The following is a 23,627-nucleotide window of genomic DNA, read 5'->3' on the forward strand; positions in this document are numbered from 1 at the left end:
GCCGCCGCGGTTTGCAGCGCTTTGCAGGCTTGCAGAAAGCCTGGCGGGACGGCGGCGGCTGCTTTCGCTGCGGCCTTGGGTTGTAACTGGGAGGGCGGGGGGGCGCTCAGCCGCCGTTGGCTGCGCTTTTGCAGGCGACTTGGGAGACGGTGTGTACAGAAGAGGGTTGGAAAAAGAATCGCAGTTAAGGCTGTGAAGTTCAGAGCACGCTGCTTTGCCGCACAAGCTGTGTCTTGGTCTCTTTGCTCTGTGTTTCTGCGAAAACCTCCGGCAGTCTGGGGGAGGCAAAGGCACGATCGTGCCCAAAGCCCCAAGGCCATGGAGACGGACTGAGCTTCAGCCTGTGGGCTGAGGCAAGCGGCCATACCCCCTGCTTGATGTGGGTGAGCCCACACGAGGAATGCTGGATCCAGTTAGGGTGACCCAGTACAAGAAAGACTGGAGCCCAGCTGAGGCCGTCGAGATAGGGAGCTGGAGCACAGGACAGACTGAGGGAATCAGGTTTGTTCACCTGGAGCAGAGAAGGCGAGCGTGGAGTCTAACTTGCCGTCCTAGAGAGGGTTACAGCGAAGATGAAGGTGAGGTCTTCTCTGAAGTGCACCATGATGGGGCAAGAGGCAAGGAGCAAAAGCTGTGACGAGGGAAAGTCTGGTTGGACGTAAGGAAAAACCTTCTTCCCTTGAGAGCGGGGCAGCCCTAGGATGGGGACCAGGGAGGGGGGCATCTCCAATCTTGGAGATGGTCAACACTTGGTTGGAAAAAGCCCTAAGAAGTCTGCTCAGAGTGAGCCATGCTTTGAGCAGGGGTTGGAGTCAAGATTTCCAGAGATCTCTTCCCACTTAACTTTTTCTACAGTTATATCATTTCCTGGTGGAACAGGAGAGCCAGGCCAGCCGGTGGAGCACTGCTGAGCCCAGCTGGGCATAGAGCTGCACTCTGTGGCAGCCCTGGCAGTATTAGAGAGGTACTTATTTAAATGGCAAACACAGAATGGGAAGGATCAGAGCTAACATGCTCTGACCAGGAAACAGTGACCAAAGAGGGAGTGGGTATTTGCCGTCACCAGGATTTACTGCTTAAAGTCAATATTGGTAAATCAGCCAGAAAGTTTTCTTATCTCTGCAAGACCAGGCTCTTGCAGGGTGGAAAGGCTTTTCGCTGACCTCTTGTGGCCTCTGGCTGTAAGTTGCTGGCCCACTTTCTGCTCAGGCTTAGCTATGACTTCACTTCTGCCAAGGACCGGAAAACCCTCCCACCTCAAAACATCACCCATGAGAAACAGCCTGCTACAAATCACCCCTGACTTTCTGCAGATGTGGGGGGCCCTGTTTCACAAGGGCAATTTGAGAAGTGGGAAGCCAGGGTGCACCAACCAAACCACCTCTCTTCTCCCATCGAGCTGGAAGCATGTTTCCTGGAAGGATATTGAAGTATAATTGGCAGTCGGCAGAGGAGAGTCTGGTTCTCCTGGATATGGTGTCAGCTTCCCTCTCCTTAGCTGTCCTGTCACAGCTGTTAGCCCTCGGGATCGCTCCCCATGCTCTGCAGGTCATGGGGACAGGACCCACGGCCCTGACGTGAGCTCACAGCAGCATGGTCAGCCCAGCCCAGTTGACATTAACAAACACCAACCTGAATCTCAGGACTGAGGAGAGAATCATGGTGGTCATACTCACTGCATATCACAGCATGCCTGCCTTGGTCCGCATGGCTCAGGTAGCAGGTCAGGGCATCCTGGAAGAGCGTCATGCAGCCCTCTCACCGGTACGGCACAGCAAGGAGGGGAGCATTGTGTCAGGCACTGACCCAGCTCCCTGTGCTGGCCCCATAGCTCAGAAGCCCTCTCATAGAATCATAGAATCATTTAGGTTGGAAAAGACCTTCAAGATCATCGAGTCCAACCGTCAACAATGCCCACTAAACCATGTCCTGAATTACCCTGTCCGCTTGCTTTTTTAATATCTCCAGGGATGGTGACTCAGCCACTTCCCTGGGCAGCCCATTCCAATGTTTGACAACCCTCTCAGTAAAAAAAAATTTCCTAATATCTAACCTAAATCTCCCTTGCCTCAACTTGAGGCCATTTCCTCTTGTCCCATCTCCAGCCACCTGACAGAAGAGACCAACACCCACCTCACTACAACCCCCTCTCCCTGCACCCATTACCCGCTCTTCATCATCCAGAAGGCTGCAGTCAGTTAAAGGTCTCTGACCTCCCCCAGCCCTTCCCCTTCGTGTCAGACCCAGACCCTACTTGTCACCTCAGAGGGTAAAAATGACCTTCATTGCACACTCTGTTAACAGCCCTGGGTAAAGACATCTCTCTGGGGCTCAGGAAGGAGGGAAAGGAGGGAGAAGGTGATGCAATCTGCAAAACAGCAGCCTCCCTCCCCTAGATACAGCCACTGTTGCTAGCCCATCCCCAGCTCCATTCAGACAGCAGGACCTACCTCAGGGATGCACATGGACCTCTACTTGTCCAGCTTTGCACCTAAACCCCATCTGCATAAGCAAGAGCTCTGTTATCTGTCCTCTCGTCAGAGAAAAAAACAGTACCTTGTGAGTGAAAGTGCTGATAAGGAAGGCTTTATCTTTCCCTTGGTTATTTTGTGATAAGATTTGTTGCTTGCAGGTACATCTTTCTTACCGGCTGCCAAAGAAGCCAGTTAGAGTAAGAGCAGCGCTAAGACAGAGCGTGTGGTACCCGGTGTGACCCCAGGACCTCATGGCCACCAAAGCCATCTCTGCAGAGATGGACAGAGGTGCTTTCTCTGGTCCCTGTGAGCCTCTGCCCACAGGGAGCTCTCCAGTCCTTGCGGCACAGGATCGGCACCGCTGTCCACACGTGTTTCAGCAATGAGCGTTGCCCCGTGTTCATAGAGAATTCACCCTGCCAGGCCTTCGCCACTTCCTACAGCTCCACTTCAACACCGGAGAAGGAGGGAGATGGTAGATTGTTTTGTGCCCTCCTTGACTGACAGGAGCTGTGAGACGAGTCTAAAGCCTCCCAGAAGTTTCTTCTCCCCAAAATTTAAAGAGCTGTGGAAACCAGGTGAGCCTAAATGCCTGCAGATGTGGAGGTGGGCAGCGCAGCCAATTTCTCCCTCACCTCCTCTGTGAGCACTGCAGAGGGCTGGAGAGCTGGAAAGAGCCACTAGCTTTTCCTGGCCTTCACCACGGAACGTGTGGGGCTCTGCCAGGTGGCAGGGTCTCCTGGCCTGCCTGCCTGCCTGCAGCAGAACCTACAGACCAGCCTCCTTGCAACGCAGCATCACACTTGCGGGAGGACCCCAGCACAGATTTTGTGGTGGTGCTCAACCATAACATGGCATTCTGCCTCTGGCTCCCCTTCAGGCCCGTGCAGCCTCAGCTGCCTTCACCCAGTGCCTTGGTCTGCGGTCAGCATCCCTCCCCCAGCTACAGCTCCCTCCACGCTGCAGGGCTTCTGCGAGGCCCTCTGGTTATGCCTTAAGTATTTGGGGTTGTGAATGAGGTTTGGGTAGTTCATGGCAGAAGGTGAGAGATCTTGCTCTGCTCCCACCAGTATCGGTCACTCAAGGGGATAGCGCAACCGTGTGTTAGCTGAGATGACTATGGAGACCAAAACAGTGCCAGGACACCTGTGTAGGGAGAGCTGTCCCTCCAGGAGCTGCTCACGGGGTATGGGCTGCATTTGCTTAGTTATGGGGCTGCTGGATGCTTTCTGCTTTGACACACACCAGGTGCTTTAGAGCTGCTGGCGGTGTAACTGCAGAGGTCATCCCAGGATTTTGGGGTGGGGAGGCTGTGCTAAGTGCTTGTGAGCACTTGCCCCTCATGCGACGTGCCTGGGACTGAAGCAGGGGCAGGAGTCAGTGATGTCCATCCTGTCACTCAAAAGATGACATTACTGGTGTCACCAGTGAGATGTCACATCTGCTGAGACACAGAGCCTGCAGGGCTCTGGGACAGCAGCAGCAACATCTCTGGAGCCACAAAAAATCTATAAATCCCCCAAATCGAGGGTGACCTCAGTGCCTGGCCAGTCCTGTGCTCTGGGAGACAGGCCCTTGGTAACTCAGGTAATAGCAATAGAGACTTCCACCCCACCCCAAGAGGAGAAAGACTCTCTGTGTCAGGATATTACAGGAACATGAGAGCCACCCCTCCTGCCACACACAGGAGAGACCACAAGACCCAAAATGTGGGAAGAGAAAGAGGGTGCCCCCTTCCTTCCTGGCTTCAGGAGAAATCCTGTGTGTGTGGCTGGGGATCCAAGGGCACGGCAAGCTGTGCAGAGTGGCTCCTGTCTTTGCCCCAAACGGCATTTCCCTCACAGAAGTGTATGGTTCAGCCAAGTTTCAGCCTGTCACATTCGGCTGTTTTCAACCACCTTTTGTTTGCCTAACGCAGCAGCTCAGCAAGTTTAGTGTGAGGTTGCCCAGAAATTGAAACAAAATGCTTTCCAGGCTCTAGGAAAGCAAGCTGTTTACCAAGGAGGAGAACAGACTGTGAGAAAGACCTTCAGACTGAAGATGATAACACAAGGGGCTGTAGGATTTATCGGGTGCAGGAAAAAGCCCAAGCTGGGCTGCTCCAGCCAGCTAAAAATCATGGTGGGATTCAGCTTCACAATGCCACTTGCATTTCTGCAAATCAGAAATGCCTTTCAGAAACATGGAGGGACGCTGGTCTGTACGCTTAAACTGCAGCATGGTGGGGCACTGTGCAGCCCTCCATGGGACCACCACCCAGGTGGAACAGCCTGCTGGCAGAGACGGCTGGGGGGGCCTCATGGACCGCAGGCAGCAGGCACCTCGGAAAGGATTGCCTTTATGCAAGCAACCACGTTCCCCCTCATCGTAACCTGAAAGAAGCATAGAAAGCAGAGTGATCAGGAAAGTGCGGGCTTTATTACTCACAAGGAAAGAGCTGGTCCAGTACTTATCAGAGTTTATCATGCAGGAGTCAAAACATTGGGGAAAAAAAAAAAACCACCAACAGCAAATTAAAATAGAATATCTGTGCTGTACTCATCATCCCGGTATTCATTTTCCAGAGGAATATTCAAAGCTTCTGGTATTTCTGCTTCTGCTGGTTTCAGCAAGTCTTCTTCACCTACAAGGCCTGTAAGAGACAGATAATTTCATATTGGGGGTCTCTCATGCATTACCCCTCCATGCCATGCTAAAGCCCCCATGGCGAGGCTCCTGCAATTGCTTGTGATGTTAGGTAGCTCCCAGTGGTCTACCTGCTTTTCAAAGGACACGGCAGTCCCCGGGGCTGTGGAGGGGAGTTGGAGAGGGTAAAGCCCCAGCGGGTTTAAAGGCAGGAGGCAAATAAACACAGCCCATTTCAAGATCTCAGGGCTGGGAGCTGGACTCGTGTGATGTGCCCCAGTCAGACCCAGTCCCTAGGATGCAGTATGTTTTTTTTCCTTGGCATGAGGGCATTGCACGCCTTGCAGTGAAAGGTCTTTTCTCCTTCCCTGGCACAGACGTTGCTGGAAATTCATTAATTGCAGGTCAGGCTCACCACCTCTGAAGCAGATCCTAGGTTTTCTTGGTTTTGAAGCAACCTGCAGGCTTGGCCCACTGGCCACTAAAGTAAATGTGCTCTCCTTTTCCCAAGCCAGATCTGGGAGCAACTCCTGCTGGCCCCAGCTGCATTAGCTGTAAATGGATTTCCTGAGCCCAGATGGCAATCTGCCATTCAGACCAGCTTAGTGCCCTCCATGCCTCGGTCCTGACAGATTTCAAAGGGGTAGTCCCCTGCAGACACCCACCCCTTGCCCTAGTGCCCACCTTTCCCTCCCCCTCCACCCTGGTGACAGCCCCCAAACCAGGTGGACTGTGGACAGAGCGTGTCTGGGCTTCGGCTCTCCCTGACCAGCTCTGGCCTCAAGAGACCACATCTTCTCTCCACAGCCTCTCTGCCCTACCCTGGCTCTTGGCAGAGACCAGGGGTGTCCTTAGGACAAGGACCTATTTAGGACCAGGCACCACAGACCCCATGCCAATGACTCTGCTGACAGCAGTGGGCTTTTTGTCACTCCCTGTGACTTGGAGAGTGGTATCTGCTGCCACAGCTCCAGCATCCCCCACCACCATTTCACAACTACCCAAGCTGTGTTTGGTGGGGCAGGGACCTGTGCCCTGGTGGTGCCATGATAAGGTGGGCAACCTTGGCCGACAGTCCTCAAGAGGCGGCACTGCACTGCCCCCCCGAGCCCCCACAGGGCCAGTGGCCCTCCGGCAGCTCACCCACGGGATCCTCGATCATGGCTCCCTGCTCCCCCTCTGCCGCTCCCAGTTCCATCTCACTGACCAGGTCCTGGATTGTCAGCACGGGCAATTGATGCACCGGCTCAGGCAGTGCTGGACTGGAGGGCACTGGCTCAGCCTCCTCCTGCGGGTTGGGCTGGGGGTCCAGCTCCAGTTCTGGCTCCTGGCTGGGCTCCATCACAGGCTGGCGGCCTCGTCCTCGCCTGCCTCCTCTGCTTCTCTTTTGCCGTTTGATCTTCTTGTAATCCCTGCCGGGGGATTTCACAGGGGCAAAGAGTTGGGTGTGGGGCGGAGGACTTTCCCTCCTGTGCCAAGGCTGCTTTGCCAGCCCCCCTTCTGGGATCGTGACCCCGTCCATCCCAGCAGAAGCTGCATTTCTGCAGCCCTCCTCCCCAGCCCTGCACGGCAGCCTCTTGTGGCTGCACTGGCAGGCAGGAGCTTGGGCACCAATTTTTTCCCCAGCCCCACGCTGTGGTTGAGGATTGCTTGGCACCCAACCTACCACCTACATAACCCACCCTCCCCCCCCCACACCTCTGCCCCCCAACACCTGCCTAGACCTTCAGCAGCTACCGGCTGCAGGTCACCCTCCCCCACTGAAGATTGATGGGGCTTAAAGCATAAATGAGATTCACCTCAGAACCCACTGAACTGAGTCTTTCTCATGGGCTTCAGCTCTTCTTTTCCGGAGCATTTCCCGGTCTCTCAAGCGACGGGTGATGCTGACATCTACAAGGACAAATTAAGTGCAAACATGAGATCCTGACCAAGGGACAGTTTGATCCCTCCCTGTCTGGTGACAGAGGACTGATGCAAGAGACCATGCTGTTTCTGTCACGAAGTGGGTCTTGATACAAAACTGCTTGGGTGCTGTACTTCCAGCTCAGCCTCAGTGGCTAGGATCTGATGACACACCACCCAAAGCTCCCAGGCTCCGGCACTGGATGTTACGCTAAATTTCTAGTTGCATTTTTCTTCCTGCTGCTGCAGCCTTGGGGCGACTCTTGTCCAACCTACCTAGCACTGTAGGGACCTGGAGCCTGATGGAAGCATGGGGCAGGCTTCCCATGCCATGAGGACACCATGAAATCCCTTGGCTTAGATCAAGTAGCACAACAGTGCTCCCTTGAGAAAAACAGCTTTGTTCAGAAGCAACACCACTCCCCTGGGTCTGGGAACAAGTGGGGACTCTTCCCATGCGTACACTGAAGAGGTCACAAAAGCACTGATTTTTATAGTTTCAACAAAACCCACACAATAAAAAAGCAACACTATGACCTGCTCCTTCCAGATGTAATCAGATACAGCTCGTTCGACAAAGAGCCTCAGCTCACACTAAAGTATTAGGTCAAATTGGTGAAGAATGGTCATCATTCCCTTGTCCAGCTGGGAGAACTGGACTCACCCCAGTATGCCTTTGTCTTTCCTGTGCCCAGAGCTGCCTAAATCTGGGCTTGGTATTCCAAGTGCTGTCTAATAATAACAGCCACCATCACAACCACAAAGTAAAAAAAAAATCCTACTTTCTGTTGTTGCCTATTAGTTTTTCTGTTTTTTTATTGCTGGTTTTTGTACGGTAGTTCAAGGACTCCCCTTTGCTTGGAGCACAGTAGAGCTGTATGGGAGAAGACGGCTCCTTTCCTAAAAAAATTCCAGCCTAACCAGACCAAAGAGAAAAGGCACAGCAGGATGTGATACAGATTTGAACATACAACGCCACATACAACAACAGTGCCAGAGTATCTCAGTTATGGCAAGCGCATCTCGGCATGACCAGAGAAAGTGTCAGCCTCTGAGACGAAAAACACTGCACTTGGACTGCACACCGTACAGCCAAGTAGATGTTCCCCAAATGGGAAGCTGCTTCTCAATGTGAAGGAGTATCAAAGGCCACAGGGCACAGCCAGCGAGAGATGACTCTGCCATCCACATAGCAAAAGGCATGAAGCTGCCTGGGAAGATGAGGCTACAAGTTGTAGTAGCAGGATCCACACAGGGCTCACAGGGCTTCAGTTTAACGACTGAAGTGCATAATCCCTTGCACATCTCTTTGCAGCCAAGGTAACTTTCTTTCCCTTTCAAAATGTCTTATGAGCCATAAAAGTATTTTTAGCTGCTTGCAATCAGTCTCCTTCCCAACCCATCCCAAGCAAATTGTTTTGCACAGGTAGCAAACACCCCTCATTTATTTCTAACCAGTCCAAGAGAGTACTCCCACGGCTGCTCCAAAGCTGCCGGTCCCCTGCTAGCACTAGGCAGGAAAGATCACGGTAAAACATCGGCATGCTGATGAAAAATTATTTAGCAGAGGATACAAAGATACAGAGATGAAATGAAAAGAAAAAAATCCATCAAGCTAAGAGAACAATGAGAGAGTATTGCCAGTCTGCAAACAGACAATATATTGATGCTGCCTGAGGGACTTTGTCCAAGTTGAAAAGCCTTTATAGGTGCTTCTGCCTTTATAATCAGAAACACAACTCAGAAAAAGACACATATATTTGCAGTTAAATGCACATCCTCCATCCCCCAAGCATAAACTGGCAATTATTAACTCCTTTTTTAGAAACCACCAGTGACAAAGATCATTCTCTCTTCTCTCCAAAAACTTAAATTGGGAATATTGTCATCATTACCTGGCATGGCATACTCCTCCCTGTTTGCGGAGGGTGGCTGGGATGAGTCCGAATAGGCAAGGTCTTTGCTTAAACTCTCCATCGCTCTTTGCAGTTTTAGATAGAAAGCAGCTTAGTTCCCCACGAACAGCATCTGGAGATACTGGTGCAGAATAATGAGAGCTTGAGAAAAAAAAAACGCAGACTGCCCGCCCCAAACCTCTTATCTGGCTAGGCCACTAGTAGACCAATAATATTCTCCTTATCAGAGTGCAAAGGTGCACGAGTCTCTGCCCAGGCTCTACTGCGTGGATTGCAAAACATGTTAGTACTTTTATACAGCAACCACTTAAAGTAGGAAATTTACACTAACTGCTGCTAAACTGTGACTTAAATGCCCTCCTTTGTAGTAGAGAGAAGCTGCATGGCAGGGCAGGATGCTGCACTGCCTCACTGCTGGTTTCCAGAGTGAGGTGCAGGGAGGTGTTTTTAGTCCTTGTGGACCCCTTGCAAGGTGTGAAATGGGATGTGTGCTGTTTGAAAGGTGTTTGCATAGGACCCTAGCAGTGCTAGTGGGAAGGGACTTCCATCTCCACTCCAGCCCCCCCTCACAGCAGGACTGTCTGCTGCACGAGGTCAGGGTGGCTGTAGCATCATATGTTTTGAAAACCCCTAAGGATGGAGACTGCCAAATTCATGTGACCTGTGCAAGGGCTACACCACCTTCCTGAGAAATCCAGACAGAATAATGAATCCATACCAGGACTCCAGCCAAGGGCCTGTGCATGTTGAGGACTTCCCAATGACTCGCTGGTCCAGCACCCGGTGGATCAAGGCTATGAGCAAAGCACCTTCCTCATGAAGCAGGATGGGAATGGGCAGCCCCAGTAAAACCAGGGTCCCTTGCTCCCATAGGAGGGTATCCTTTAGTGGTTGCTCCCAGCTCCCTGTTGCCCATCGTAGCCCCAGACCTGCACAGCATGCAGGCTCGTGCAGTCTATGTAGGACCTTCTTCAGGGCCAGTACAGCTGCAAAGAGGAAGCTTCTGCTTGGTACAATGGCTTCAATCCTGAGATCCTGCTCCCTGCTCTGTGGTCTGCATGGCTGGGCCCCCAGGTCAGTCTGCCTCAGTTTCCTGCATTTGGAATGAGGTGGCAATCCTGGCCTCCTCTTGCCTTCAGAGTTTCCTGTGCTGGGATAGCGCAGAAAAGCTTAAGATTATACCTGTGTATAACCATTCTGCTGGACCAGGGACTCGTCCCCACTTTGGCCAGTTTCTAACACGCTCAGTGCCAGAGTATTTGGGATTCAGCTTCTACCAGCACTTTTCCCCATTAGATATTCAACTGCTTATGCTCTGGTGAGGTGATGGTGCCCCTACCCCCCCCCCCCCAAAGACTTCAAAGTGGCTCCAAGACTGGTAGAAGAACCTGACAATGTGGCTACCCCCAGGTGCTCTGGGAATTGGCTGCCTTTCATGGTATGGATTATCCCACCTCCTCGGGCAGTCCCAAGACCTGCCCTGCAGCAGAGCAGCTCCTCAGGAGTAAGCAGATCTGGCCTGCCTCCAGTTTTTGCCAGGCTTTTTAATTTTTTAATGTACAGCCTTTCCTCTCTGCAGGTTCTCTCTCTAGGTCCCTGGAAGCTCCAGAGTTTGAAATTTTGTGCATGAGGTTTTCTTGAGATGTAACCTGGGGGTCCGTGGTCATCTCTGCTCCCTTTCTGCTTATCCCTTGAGTTACCACTTTGCTCTAGGGCTCCTCCCCTGTGTCCACTGCAGATTACATGGTACCTCCAGAGAGGTGGGGCAGGTTTAACAGCCCCAAAAGAAGGAGCAGGGTGGTGGCAGCAGAGCAGATATGGGAAGACTCTGATACAGGAGGGTGGGCCAGGAGCATGGATGGCAGGCATAAAGAGATGTGAGGCTTCCAAGTCATTCACAGGGAACTTTCTTGTAGCTCAGTCACAAGTGAAGGCAAGGTGTCCCATGCTGGTGAGGGTGTCCATGTTACAGTACTGTATGATGCTGCACGGCCCTGGGGTCACCCTGCCTCATGCAGACATCCTGAAAACTCTATCTTGCAGGATGCTCCAGTGCAAAGACAGTGCTTGGGGAGGGGGGGAAAACATACCACACCTCGAATACTGTGTTCAGTTTTGGACTCCTCACTACAAGAAAGATACTGAGGTGCTGGTGTGTGTGCCCAAAGAAGAGCAATGAAGCTGGTCAAAGGTCTAGAGAACAAGTCCTACGAGAAGCAGCTGAGGGAACTGGGGTTGTTTAGCCTGGAGAAAAGGATGCAGAGGGGAGACCTCATCACTCTCTACAACTACCTGAAAGAAGGTTGTAGTGAGGTGGGTGTCAGTCTCTTCTCTCAAGTAACAAGAGATAGGACGAGAGGAAATGGCCTCAAGTTGCACCAGGGAAGGTTTAGATTGGATATTAGCAAAAATTTCTTCACCAAAAGGGTTGTCAAGCACTGGAACAGGTTGCCCAGGGAAGAGATTGAGTCACCATCCTGAGAGGTATTAAAAGACATGTAGATGTGGCACTTGGGGGACATGGTTTAGTGGTGGACTTGGTAGCATTAGGTTAACAGTTGGACTAGATGATCTTAAGGGCCTTTTCCAAACTAAACGATTCTATTCTATGATTCTATATGCCTGGCCATAGCGGGACATCACATGTGGAAGCATACAAAGAGCTTGACATATTCTGGGCTGCTTGCAGGTGATATGCCACATGAAAGAAAGGGTGGAAATCCCCGGGTGTTTCAGTGGTCCATGGGAACTGAGTGCATGCTCAGGCTGTAGCTAACTGAGCTTCTCACACCCCCCCATCTACTCAGTCACTCCAAAGCCTGGTGAGGTCTGATAAATGACTCTTGACTCAGCAAAACATTGCCGTAAGACACTGCAGAGCTGGTACTGGGAATGTTTCTTCATTCCAGCCATCTTCTAGCTGGGTAGAAACCAATAGAATTGTAAAGAATGTTTGTAAAAGAAAGAGTTGCTGTGCCCTCAGAGTCTTTAGAGGTGCTTAATGGAATAGATGGGCTTTAAAATCTTCCAGAGCCTGCACTTGCATCTCTCAGGACCGAAATCTCTGTAAAGATTTGGCTTTTGTGTGTGAATTACTTTAAATGCCAAGGAAGTGATTTTATTATTCCATGGGATCCCATTTGGAAATTACAGTGTGGAAATTACAGACTCCACCACCTAGTTTCAAGTTGTCTCTGCTCCGAAGTGGAGGGACTGAGAGGCAGAGACTTGACCACAATGCCAGGAACACTGGGCTCAGACACTCATTTTAGAGCCCAGTGTTGCTTCTGTGTCCCCCATCAGCACAAGCAACACAGCACTCTTCTTCTCCAGCAGAGCTCTGTAGCAGATATAGCCAAAGCTGCCTTCCCTTTGCTATGGGTGAATTTGTGCAAGTAGGTTAAACTTTCTGGCCAGTCTCAGTTGCATGAGCTGTTGCAGCTGGACGCTTTACAGTGTGCCAGGCACTGCTTCCTTCCCCCTTCTCTCCACATTTTGGTTCAGCTAGCCCTGGGTCACCTTCACTGATGCATCCAGTTTCCTAGGTGAGGACCTGGAGGAGCTCAACCAGATGTCCAGCAACCTGAGCAGCTCCAGTGTCACAGGCTCCTTGAGTGTCATTGGAGCTGCTTGGTAGGGGACCCCCCGCCGCCTTGGGTACATCTCACCATGCTGGTCCCCGACATGGCTTTCACTACCCAAAAGCCCTGGGAATGCTTTGTCCAAGGGACAGCTGGACCTAGCACTGGATCCTGCCACTGGGCCTGCCTCTGGACAGTGTTGGGACTGCTGTCACTGCAGACACAGCAACACCAAGGCTTTGGATCTATGTAGATGTCAAAGCTCTTTATGAGACTCAGTGGTATCTCTGTTTACCCCCATCTGGCATTGCTACTGCAAGGCAATATCCAGACACCTGCCTACCCCTCCCTGCAGTCATGGATGCAGCCCTCAACCCACCGTTATCAGGGGGATCAACATGGGCAGCTGGGAGAGTTATATGGCTGTCATTCTAGCAGGGGGTCAGGGGCACTTCTTCCAGTTTTGTCTTGCATGAGAACAACAGAGAAGCAATTTTCAGGCTTGTCCTTCACTCCAACTTGAGGCAGGTTTGGGGGCAACTTGCCTGATTGCAACATGCTTCTCTGAGAGCGGGACTACTAGTAGCTCTGTGTGATGAACTATGGTGCCTGTGAAAGCAGATAATCCCTTTCTGCCCCTGCCTTGACTGAAGCATGAAAAGATGGGAAACAGATTGGTAAATTCAACAGGCAAAACTGTATGCAAAAGTGCAAATCCACATGCATACCCCCTGCCACAGACCAGTGCGTTGCAGGCATCTTGCTATCCACCAGCTGCCTCTTCAGTCTCGCCTGACCTTGCCAGACACAGATCTGCTGGCCTTCAGAGTCAGACTTTCTGTACCAGACCGGCTCCAGCCATTCTGCACCGGCTCCTGAGGTTTGTGGTGGTGTTAAATCACTCCTTTCGCCTCCCCTTGCTCTGACACTTGTTTTTGAGCCATGTGAGATAAAGAGGCAAATCCACCAGTCCCTGGGAGGACGGGTATCTCTGAATTCACTGTGTGTAGACTACACACTGATCCCATCCTGAGGCTTCCCACACTTTGACCTTGTAAGTCTGGCCCACAAGTATGTGCTTTAGCTCTGCAGTTTCTGAATAAACACTCCACGTTGTGCTGGAGGCATGCAGTTTCCCTCTTTAGTAGACCCCCCAAATTGTCTGTGCTGCTCTTTCCTAGCCTCTGCAAGTAGACATGGCTCTTGGGATACACAATGACAGGCTGCAGCCACTCAGCCTGTGTGGCTCAAGCCACTGCGTGGGGCTGAGATGCTGCCCCTGCCCTCCCATGAGAACAGGTCCCAGTTATGCACCATGCTATGCTGGGCGAAATCTTCCCCTCAGCCCTGGCAGAGAGCTGGGACAGAGCTGCCGGAATACATCCTGCCTGCAGTTGGGTTGGCAGCAGCAGGTGCAGAAAATCCCAGGGGGAGATGAGCAAGACGTTTGTGTTGCTCACCATGGAAGTGTTTTGGGGATGATAACCCCACCAAAGCCCTTCGCTACTGTGCAGGGGAGACACCATCTGAAGGTCTGCACAGAAGGAGTGGCAACACAGAGAGCAACATGTAGCCAGATCACCCCCCCCCCCTTGCTACCTGAGGACTGGAAGGGGGCAAACAGGGTTGCAGAGCCCCGGGACAAATAAGCAGATGGTCTAATAGCAGCAGCTGTGGACAGGTGAGCAAGCTGTGTCCTTTCCCGTGCAGAAGTGGAAAGGGTCTGGGGAAGGAAAACAGGGACAATCAAAGCTCGGGACAATTCTGAGCAACGAGCCAGGCTAGGACTCTTCAGCCTGGGGAAGAGCTTTTAATCTGCTGGGTAATTAGTTCAGTTTGGAGGTTGCTCTAAAGTGCTGGAGCAGAGATCCGGGTTCCCTTGTGTTCAGGGTCTCCCCCTGGGCTCTTTCCATGCTCCCATGTGTTATCTGGGCTGATTCCGCTTGTGAAAGGCTTTTGGAGAAAAAGCTGAATAACATCTAGTATGAGAAGTGCAGCTGTTACTGTTTTCAATTTATATCAGCTCTGGAAGCAGTGGTGTTTACAGGGGAGTCAGGGAGTTTTCTTCTCCCATGCTGAAGAAACTTTACTTTTCCTTTGCTAAATGGCCTCTGCAGAAAAAACCTGCACTTGTTCAGGACCTTCTTCATCGGGATCTGTGTGTTTCTTGCTGCTCCCTTGTGGCCTTTCTCACAGGAATACTCACAGTGCAGAGCCTTGTTTTGTGATGTGGATTTGAAATGAATGTTTTGACTGTATGCTTTTACTAGCCCTTTGTGAGAATTGGCTTGTGCTGTTTTCCCTCAGCCTTGCATAAAAAAGTGATGTTGAAATAAGATTGTGCATGTCATTTTATTATTCACCTTCACTAACTTAAATGTGCAATCAGGAAAGAGCACACAGGATCAATTAATCACCTGTTGCTAAGCTCAGGAAAGCTACCAGAAAGCTTAGATATTTTGACACTCCCCATCCTTCAAAATCCGGATGTCTTGCCTGGTTTTCCTAGAATAACATAGGAAAAAAGAGTAAGAGCTCAAAAAAAATACTCCTCAAGTTGTATTTTGGCTCCTGTACAGCCCATGGAACAGAGCTGACTATTATAAAATTGGCTTGTTCATTTTCCTGTCTAAAAAGCTGAGATGACTGCAAGCCATCCTGGCCCACAGATGTCCCCTCCCCGCATGTGCAGCGCTGGTGGTGGGTCTCCAGCCCAACCTGCTCTCAGCAGGGCTGTCCCCAGTGTGGGGTTATGGTGGCCATGGCCCTGTCTGAGCCCTAACCACCCATGCCCCAAGGATGGAGACCCCCCCGACCTCCGTGGTGTAACACCCTCCTGGGGAAGGGGTTTCCCCCATGTCCAGTCTGTACCTTCTGGGGCTGCTACCTGTGGCTCTTGCCCATGTTGCATCACCTGCTACCACCAAGAAGAGTGTGGCTCCATCCCATGTGCAACTGTAGGCTGCTGTGAGGTCTCCCCAAGCCTCCCCTTCCCCAGACTAGCTGGACGCAGCTCCTCCACACCTCCTTGCAGCCTCCCTTGACAAGCTGGTCATCCCTCTCCTCCTGCAGTCCAGCACGCAGTTTGTGTTATTTGCTGTGCAAGTGCACTGCTGACCTGTGTTCAACCTGATCTTCATCCTCGGTCCCTTACTAGCAGGAACCCCTGCCCAGACAGTCACTTCCCAACCTAGATAAAGTCACTGCCCCAAAGCAACCCTTGTGCTTCTCATGAGGTCCCTGTTGCCCTTGTCCTCAAGTTTGGTTTGAAGTTCTGCCAAAAGAGCCATGAGGCACATAACTGGGCATCTGCATTCACAGAGGTCCCTTTGAAGGACTTAGTGGTTCTATTTGGCTGTCCAGACTAGATGCCTAGTCGACCTTTTTGCCTGTCTAAGTTCACCTATCCCTTCTCTAATTGCAGGCAGCACAGACAGTGGGACCTTCTCCCATCCTCTACAGAGCATCTGGTTTATTGCCAGCTTGCAGGCACTGGTGTTGGAGGGTCTCCTGGCCATGGCCTCCTGACCTCACCTTTTGGATCCGATGATCATGCAGCCATAGGGTGGTCTGATTTAGCAAGCTGATCCAATGGATGAATAATCAGCTCTTCTGGGGGATTAGTGCCCTGCCAACACAATAAGCTAGATCCCTCAGCCTGCAGCTGCACAGTAGTCATTAAACATGGTGCCAAGGATGGGGCAGGAACCCGCAGGCAAGAGCTAGGGACATTCCTGCACCTATCCACTGTCACTGCCAGCACAGGAGGGTGAAGCTCACAGGCTTCACAGCCCAGCACCCAGCTCAGCTGACATGAAAAAGCCCTCTTCCACTTTGCTAGCAGGAATACGTGTGTTTCCCATCTGCCACGGCTTTCCCCAGGCACGGGGGAGCCTGAATGACAGTATTTCACAAGCGCCTAGTTTCAGACGCCCAAAATTAGACCCCTGGAGGTCTCTGCCGAAGGCATGAGCTTACATTTGCTGCACACAGAGCTGGCATTCATTGGCGTAGGTGTTCCCGTCGGTCCCACAGACAGGCAAGTGCAGGAGGGGGCAGGCCTGCAGCTCAACCATGTCTCCACACACGGGCTGGAAAGGAGAAACCGCAGCACACATTTGAGTGCCAGCAGCACCCATCTCTTCCTCCCTCAGCACCCAGGCAGGAGCAAGTACTACTAGCGACCTGGTTCCCTCTGCCCCAGACAGGACAGGGAGTACACACAGAGCAGGAAAGTAGTGAGCAGAGACCACCGCATCCCTCAGTGGGACTCACAACCTGGGCTTTGATGCGGGTTTGATGCTGGAGCACCAGTACCCATGAGGCTGGGGATGATTGCTGGGAACAGCCTTTCTCCCAGGCATGCCAGGCACTAAATCCCATCTCAAGCCATGAACAAAGAAAACCAGAAACCGCTTACCCTTCTCAGGCCATTCCCTTCGTTCAGCTCTGCCCCTGAAACAGAGCAGAGACCTGTGAGAGTGGCACACCTGTGACAGGAGCATGAGGCATTGACAGAGGGTCACATCCAAACCAAAGGGAAGGCAGGGTTGTGCGGGGCCCACTCAGGACACAGATCAGCTGTGTGGGTTTCAGGAGGTGGGATCAGCTTACTGCATGCCACCCCCCCACCCTCCCAGCAGCACAGTGCACAGCCTCCATCCGCAGCTGAGCTTGCTGGGACAAAGCTGGGAACGTCTGTTCCCACCCCCTAATCCCCGTCCCGACAGCCCTCTCTCCCAGTCTGCACCAGGAGCTCCACAGAGCATCCAGCACATCCCAGGAAATGTGAACGCATGCAGCACTGCATGGGAACATGGGGTATTTTGAGAGGGCTGAGGCTGGGTGACACTGCACAGCTGGACAATAGCCATCCCGAGGGAGACCTGCATTCAGTGGGTTCCTTTTCTGCACTCAGGCAGAGCAGTAGCACCAGTTCACAGCCCATCTGTGCAATGCACAAATGTCCTGGGAGCATGAGGGCTCACACACAGGCTGCTGCAGGACCACCACTACGCGTGCCTAGGTAGCACCAGCTTTCCAGGGCCTACAAACAGCTGCTTCCCACCTGAATATGCTGAGCACATAGTGCTCTTGCAAAGACTTGCAGGTCTTCATGGAGGCAGGAATGACAGTAGCTGCCATCCCAGTGTATGTGCTGTACTCCCACATCCTGGTTCCTGTTCACATTGTGGGCTGTCCCCTATCCCGTCCCTCTACTGAGTGCAATATGGTTGATGAACCAGCCTGTAACCCTTGCCCTGAACTGCTAATAAGGCACGGTGTGTTTGCTCCGGTCCTTCTTCCCCACCACACTGCCACTGTGTTTCCTTGCCCTCCTCCCCTGTTCACCAAACCAGAGTTTCTCGGTCTTTCTGCCCTCCCACCCATTTTTGGTCCCTCTGCGGTTCCCAACCCGCCACCGGAGAGCCAGCTGCCGGCAGCAGAGCTTACCACCAGCAGTGATGAGAGTCACCAGTGCCGTCACCACCACCACCAGCTCCCTCGCAGGCATGGTCTGTTCAGGTGCACATGCTCATGCACCTCGCTCCGCTCGTGGCTGCCTTTATAGGGGACTTATCTCAGTAGTGCTGGGAAAAGCAGCATTTTGAGCAGTGTTTGATCTGCGCTGGGAACAGCTGGACTGTGCACCCAGAGGGATCATGTAGGTGCTCTCATGCAACTGATAAGCCACCCCAGTGCCACTTGCCAGCTGCAGGTACCAGCACTGGAGGGTGCTTTACAACCCCTTTGCACTGTAGCCTGAGCTGGGCAATGCTGCTCTTCTCCGCTCCACTCAGCCAGTTTACCTCTTGGTACGTCTCGCCTGAACCAGCCCCCCAGCTTTGCAGCTGCCATTCTTCGTATGTGGCAGGTATGTCCATTTGGGCTGGGAGACTTCACATGGAAAAGCCAGGAAATTCAGGTTGATTTGGGTGGTTGCGCTGTGGCCTGAGCATTATCCCATGAGACCCAGCCAGGCAGACACTCACCTGCCTAATGCACTGGGCAGGACCCCAGGAGGGGGATCTCAAACACACCGGAGGCCTGCTGTCATGCTGTGGCAAGCCCACCCCATTGCTGGATGGGGTGCGACAGACTGGGGCTACAGAGACACCAACTCTTCAGTGAAGAACTTCTCAGCAAGCATCACCACCCCAGAAGATCCCAGCTGCTTTGCCTACAAGACTGGATGCTCGATGTCTGTCTTTCCATGTGAGCATCCTCATCACCTCTCTCTGAGAAGCTGAATTTTCCACCCCTGTCCCCACCTTCTTCTGGTGAATCAAAATCCATTGGTGAAGGTTGAAGGATGGAAAAGAGGACCGCTGGGCAAAAAGTTGGCATCATAGCTGAAGACCAGTGTTGCCTAAAAACTCCATTGGGACAGACTTGCCAAGATGAAGTCTGGGCCAGAAGAAGGGTGCCCTTCACCCTGGTAGTGCGTAGGAGGTGCTGGGTGCACAAGGGGTGGGCAGGGGTTAGGTGTCCTGCAGAAATCACCAGCAGGCTGGGAGAGCTCCAGACACCCACAGCATACACATTTGCACTTGCTGAGGAGCCGACCATGACTGTGCTCAGGACATTTCTTCCCCACAGTCTTACCTGAGGCTTAGGAACATTCACGCTGGCTCCGGCCGGCTGAGACAAGAGGGAACAGCTTGGTGAGCATCCACCGTGGCCAGAGGGGTACAGGCCCTGCATGAGGCTGCGTCCATCCTTGCCCTTCAGAGGTCCTTCCACCCAACTCAGCAGGGCTGTGACCAGGTTTTGGGAAGGGGAAAGGTGACCGATTCAGGGTTCCCCTTGCAGAACCATTCCTCTGCTCTGCCGAGGCAGCTGTGCACATGTTTTATATTCCCTCTTCAGGCAGTTTACACAGTTCAATAACCTTTGGCTTTTATTATTATTCCACTTTGGAAATCCCTCAACTAAAGTAAATATTTAACTGCATTAGCAGTTGTTCCTGAGGCACACGGGGGCCAGTTGGTCTTGTTTAGGCTAGTACCAGGGAGGCCAAGGGGGAATCTGATAGCAGCCTACAACTGCTGGAAGGGCAGTTGATGGAGCCGACCTCTTCTTGGTAGTGCCAGATGACAGAATAAAAAGCAACAGGCACAAACTGCAGCCCTGAGATGTTCAGGTCAGGAGTTAGGAAAGAAACCTTACCCCAGAGGGTGAACAACCCAAACCAGTAGGGAGGTGGGAGACCTCAGTCCTCGGTGGGCCATATACAAAGCTGCGGATGCCCTGACCAAGCCCTGCTGTGCACCAGGTTTGGTGGGTGAGCCCTGGAGGGCCCTGCCACCAGCACGCTGTTGGCTGATATGAGGCTTGATCTTCCTCCACCTGGTTCTTCAGTGGTATTCTAATGCCACTGCCTTTGCAGAGCAAATTAAAATGACACACTAAGAGATGACAAAGGGGAAATCACCTCTTGCAAACTGGTTTTGTCTTTTCCTGCTTTTTCTCTCAAGCACAGGCTTGCAGCCCCCTATGAGAGTCCTGCCTACTGTCCCCCTCAAAGAAGAGGTGGGGAAATTCTTCCTTGGATGGGACAGGAGGTTTTCTGGTGGCTGCTTGCCCTCACATTGCCCGCACAGCTCCAGCTACGTCTGAGAGAGTTACGCATTTGAGCCTGGGCTTTCCTCCTCTGTGTTGCTGGTATCACGAAGAGGGGCACCTTTCTGCTTTCCCCAGCAGGTCCTGGGCTCCCAGCAGTACAGCAGCACATGGGGGAGCTGCTCCCCATGCCCTGCATCTGGGACTGGCCTTGGACTCACCTCTGGCTTCTCCTGGGACAGGGGAGAGGGTCCTGCTCTGCCACCTCCTCCCTGCACTCTCAGCAGCCACAGCCCCGCAAGTCGTGCAGGAGGGGCAGGTATGAAGGTCCCGGGCTCGCCTGCAGAGCTGGAGGCTTAGTCTCACCACCAGCAAGGCAGAGAAACTCTGCTGGAGATGGCAGCAACAAGGAAGCAGACTTCTTCCAAAACCGATCTCACACTTGTTCCCTCACGGCATTGCCCCTGTCTTTGTGCTTGTTCCCACACGTTCACCGGCACCCACCCGCCCGTGTCCGTGCTGCCCGGTATCACTCATCACATCGTGAGCCCTGACTAAGCCTTTGCCTCCCAGGTGACGGCGGTGCTGTTTGCCAGCTTTCTGTCTGGCTGGGCACAGATGGCAGGAGGCCATCACATCGCTCTTGCTCTACGTCTGCCTGGTGCCCTTATCTGTGTTGTGGCCTTGGTGTGACCACTCCACGCAGGACCTGCCGGTCCCTTGCTGTTATCTGTTGCTTTTCCTGGATTTCACGGCTCTTCTTGGCCTCCCAGCTTGCTGCAGTCGCACCGATATTCTAACTTCTGTTCTGCTTCTCCTCCCAGGGCTTTTGCATACCAGCAAACACCGGGGACCCACAGTACCTGGGAGCAGCGTGCTGCCTTGCTCGTGCAGCCCAAGCCCAGAGCCTGCAGTCTATCCTCCCGTTGCACGAGCGTGGAAATCAAAAAGAGGAGGGCAAGTACCATGCTCATTTTCATCCTTAGCTCCCTCCCTTTCTCCAGATGTTTTTTAGACGATGATAGCCTCTGTTCTGCCTCTGCACTCACCCTGAGGTCTCCCCACAAGTAGGAGGGAGAAGGACCGATTTGTTCTTCTCCTTAGCACACAGAAAAAGCAGAGATGCAAGTGACCAGAGGTTTTCCTTTGGATATGTGGGGGAGCCAAAACCTCACACCTGAGGAGGTGTCCCTGTATAACCGGGGCAGGGACCAGCCATCACCACTTCCTGGCAGTTTCGCCAGAATTTCTGGATGCAGACCACACCTTCAGCTGCCTCCCTCCTCTCTTTATTACTGTGGGTAAATACTCCCACGTGGCAGGCAGTGAGTAATGCTCATTATTTGTTTGATGATTCAAAAATTTCTCAGTGATACTGTCGGCTGCAAGAGCGCAAGACAGGGTGATTACACAGACGAGATCTGCTGCCTGCTGACACTCCCACCAGCAGGGGGGTCAGGGCCAAAGTGGCATCAATCTGGACAAGATCAGAGCTTCCCACCAAGCCAGGCTGTGCACTGGACCTCGGAGGTGCAGCAGGCTAGGGAGAGCATCCATTGCACACCTTTTTCCCCTGCTTCAGCTGCCAGCTGGAGTCACTGTAGCTGGGCAGAAGTTGCTGCAGCTCGCCCCAATCCAAGGACACCTGCCTCTCCTCTCCCTTGGGTTTGCCTCTGCCTGTTCAGACCTCTGGACAGCAAGATATGCTCTGAATGCATCTGCGGCCCACAGATGCCCTGCAGCTCCTCAGCAGCTTAAGGATGGTATTGACCTTCCTTTTTCTATGTGCTCCCACATGAGGGATGGGTGTCCAAATCCTCAGTGCAGCAGATAAAACAGCAGAAAACCATGGATTTACTTTTTCCCCAGTAAATGCTTAGCATGGGGTAAACCAAGCCACCATGCTGGTGTAAGGGAGGGGATGAGGCTGTGTGCCTGGGCTGGATGGCAGAGCTCTGAGCTAGCTGGGCTGGGACTGCTGTGGGACTGTGCCCTCCTACTCTGAGCTGACACAGTTAACCTGGATGCTGGCAGCAGGGGTAGGTATATCAGCTGTCTCAAGCATGCCGATGTTCACTCTTGTTTATCTGGGAACTTGCACCCACTGTAACTTGCCAAAAAAATCAGATTTTGGAGTCTCTTTCTCCCTGGAGTTTGCTACTAGATGAACAAACCTGTACTGGGCCTCAGACTTTTATACCTTCTGAGAACAGTGTTGCTAATTCTATCTTGTGTAGGACTGCATGCTGTCATCATGCTGTATTTAGCACCACGCTGAAGGAAAATGGTTAGCACATATGCCAGCCCTCCCCTTCAAAGTGAGAACTGCTCTTAGCAAGTATTTGTGGAGGAGGTCCTTCGGCTTTTGCAGGAAAAGCCTGGGCTTCCCAGGCTGCCAGTTGCTAAAGCCCCCGAAGCTGCCCCAGGGTTAATTAATGTAAAGAGAGATACAATGTAAGATAACCAGGGAAGACTTTTTGTTCCTCTGTGCATTGAGGGGATGTTGTTCAAGGACGCTGCATTTGCATGATCTTTGGCAGCAAGGTCACCCAGTCGTGCCTGGCCAACTTTCCACGTTGCCACCGGTAACTTTCACACTTGTCTCCACTTTATTCTACACATCCAGGGGTGCAGCATCCATCTGAAGAAAATTCAAGGAATGAAATGCTTTCCAGCATGCTGTTTATACAGTGAATGTGCAGGCACACAAACTGCTCAACACTTTCCTTTTAGCTAAATTGCCAGCGAAGGAAGAAGCAGGTCTTACACGTAGATATTAAAAGCAGAACTGTGTGTCCTTGAGGTTGCCTGCTACTTCTGACTTCAGAGCCCACCTATTGTGCAGGTATCTTTTTTCCAAATGACCTATTAACTATTTGGGTATATACAAATTAACACTGGGAGGGAGCCACAATAATATCACCAAATAGAAGGGCAGCATCACCCCCAGCGAAACTCACCCTGTTTCTCCCAGCACATCCCAGCAGCTTCTGGTTTCTATTCCTCTTAAAAGTTTCAGAGTGAACTTTGTGCTTTGCAGAGCAAAGTTCTTTCTGAGACATCTCATTTATGTTGATAGCAATATCCTTAGTTAACTCACATCTTTGCTTTACATTTTACTTTCACACTATGGCCATCTAGGTCTGTACTGGCAGATCAGAGCAGAACCAGAAGTATTGCAAGCAGCTTCCTTTTGAGTGGCCAGATGCTAATGCAAAGTTTCTCCTTTGTGAACCTGTCAGGCAAAATGAGCTCAACAGCGGCACCAAACCACACCTTTGTGCATAACCTTCATCCCAGATTCTGCTCTGGAAAATACACTCTTCAAGGGCCCAGCCAGATCCAGGCACCTCTGGACAGATGCTATTCTTGCTGCTGTGTGTCCCAGGAGGCAAAGCAGTGCATAAAGAAGAAATGCACCGCTGATAATGACAAGCACGAAGCCTGACCACCTTTATAATGGATTTATGTTTAAATTGCTGTAACACATGATTCAGGCTGTGCGTTATGGGAAGTGCTACAGCAGGAGCCACTGAAACCACCAGAAGATGAGCCTCACAAGG

General features: G+C 52.1%; 2 protein-coding genes across 3 annotated transcripts in view; one reads left to right on the forward strand and one right to left on the reverse strand.

The window, feature by feature from the left end:
• The window catches only part of FOXE1 (forkhead box E1 (thyroid transcription factor 2)), a 14,566-nt gene extending 11,588 nt beyond the window's left edge, over positions 1 to 2,978 (forward strand). The window contains exon 3 of the mRNA XM_010578166.1: positions 2,799 to 2,978. Coding sequence (XP_010576468.1) covers positions 2,799 to 2,978 — 180 coding nt within the window. The remainder of the gene's footprint in view (positions 1 to 2,798) is intronic.
• Positions 2,979 to 4,972: 1,994 nt separating this feature from the next.
• On the reverse strand, positions 4,973 to 9,039 carry HEMGN (hemogen). 2 transcript variants are annotated; one of them, XM_010578112.1, is made up of 4 exons: positions 8,900 to 9,039; positions 6,899 to 6,992; positions 6,307 to 6,511; positions 4,973 to 5,106 (listed from the first exon to the last, which is right to left on the reverse strand). In XM_010578112.1, exons 1-4 carry the CDS (start codon positions 8,979 to 8,981, stop codon positions 5,098 to 5,100), a joined length of 390 nt encoding a protein of 129 aa, XP_010576414.1. In that variant the 5' UTR covers positions 8,982 to 9,039; the 3' UTR covers positions 4,973 to 5,097. The 2 variants fall into 2 exon arrangements, with proteins under 2 accessions (XP_010576414.1, XP_010576413.1); XM_010578111.1 differs by having other exon boundaries at positions 6,243 to 6,511.
• Positions 9,040 to 23,627: the final 14,588 nt, after the last annotated feature.

Source organism: Haliaeetus leucocephalus, unplaced genomic scaffold (assembly GCF_000737465.1).
Source record: "Haliaeetus leucocephalus isolate CR32 unplaced genomic scaffold, Haliaeetus_leucocephalus-4.0 Scaffold605, whole genome shotgun sequence".
NCBI lineage: Eukaryota > Metazoa > Chordata > Aves > Accipitriformes > Accipitridae > Haliaeetus > Haliaeetus leucocephalus.

Bases quoted from the DNA above. Each gene is read 5' to 3' on its own strand.
- HEMGN (XM_010578111.1), bottom strand. From the start codon at position 8,981: ATGGAGAGTTTAAGCAAAGACCTTGCCTATTCGGACTCATCCCAGCCA. The intron at 6,993-8,899 runs GTAATGATGACA...TTGTCCTTGTAG, and splicing joins GGAGGAGTATGCCATGCCAG to ATGTCAGCATCACCCGTCGC. The intron at 5,107-6,242 runs GTGAGCTGCCGG...TGTCTCTTACAG, and splicing joins CATGATCGAGGATCCCGTGG to GCCTTGTAGGTGAAGAAGAC.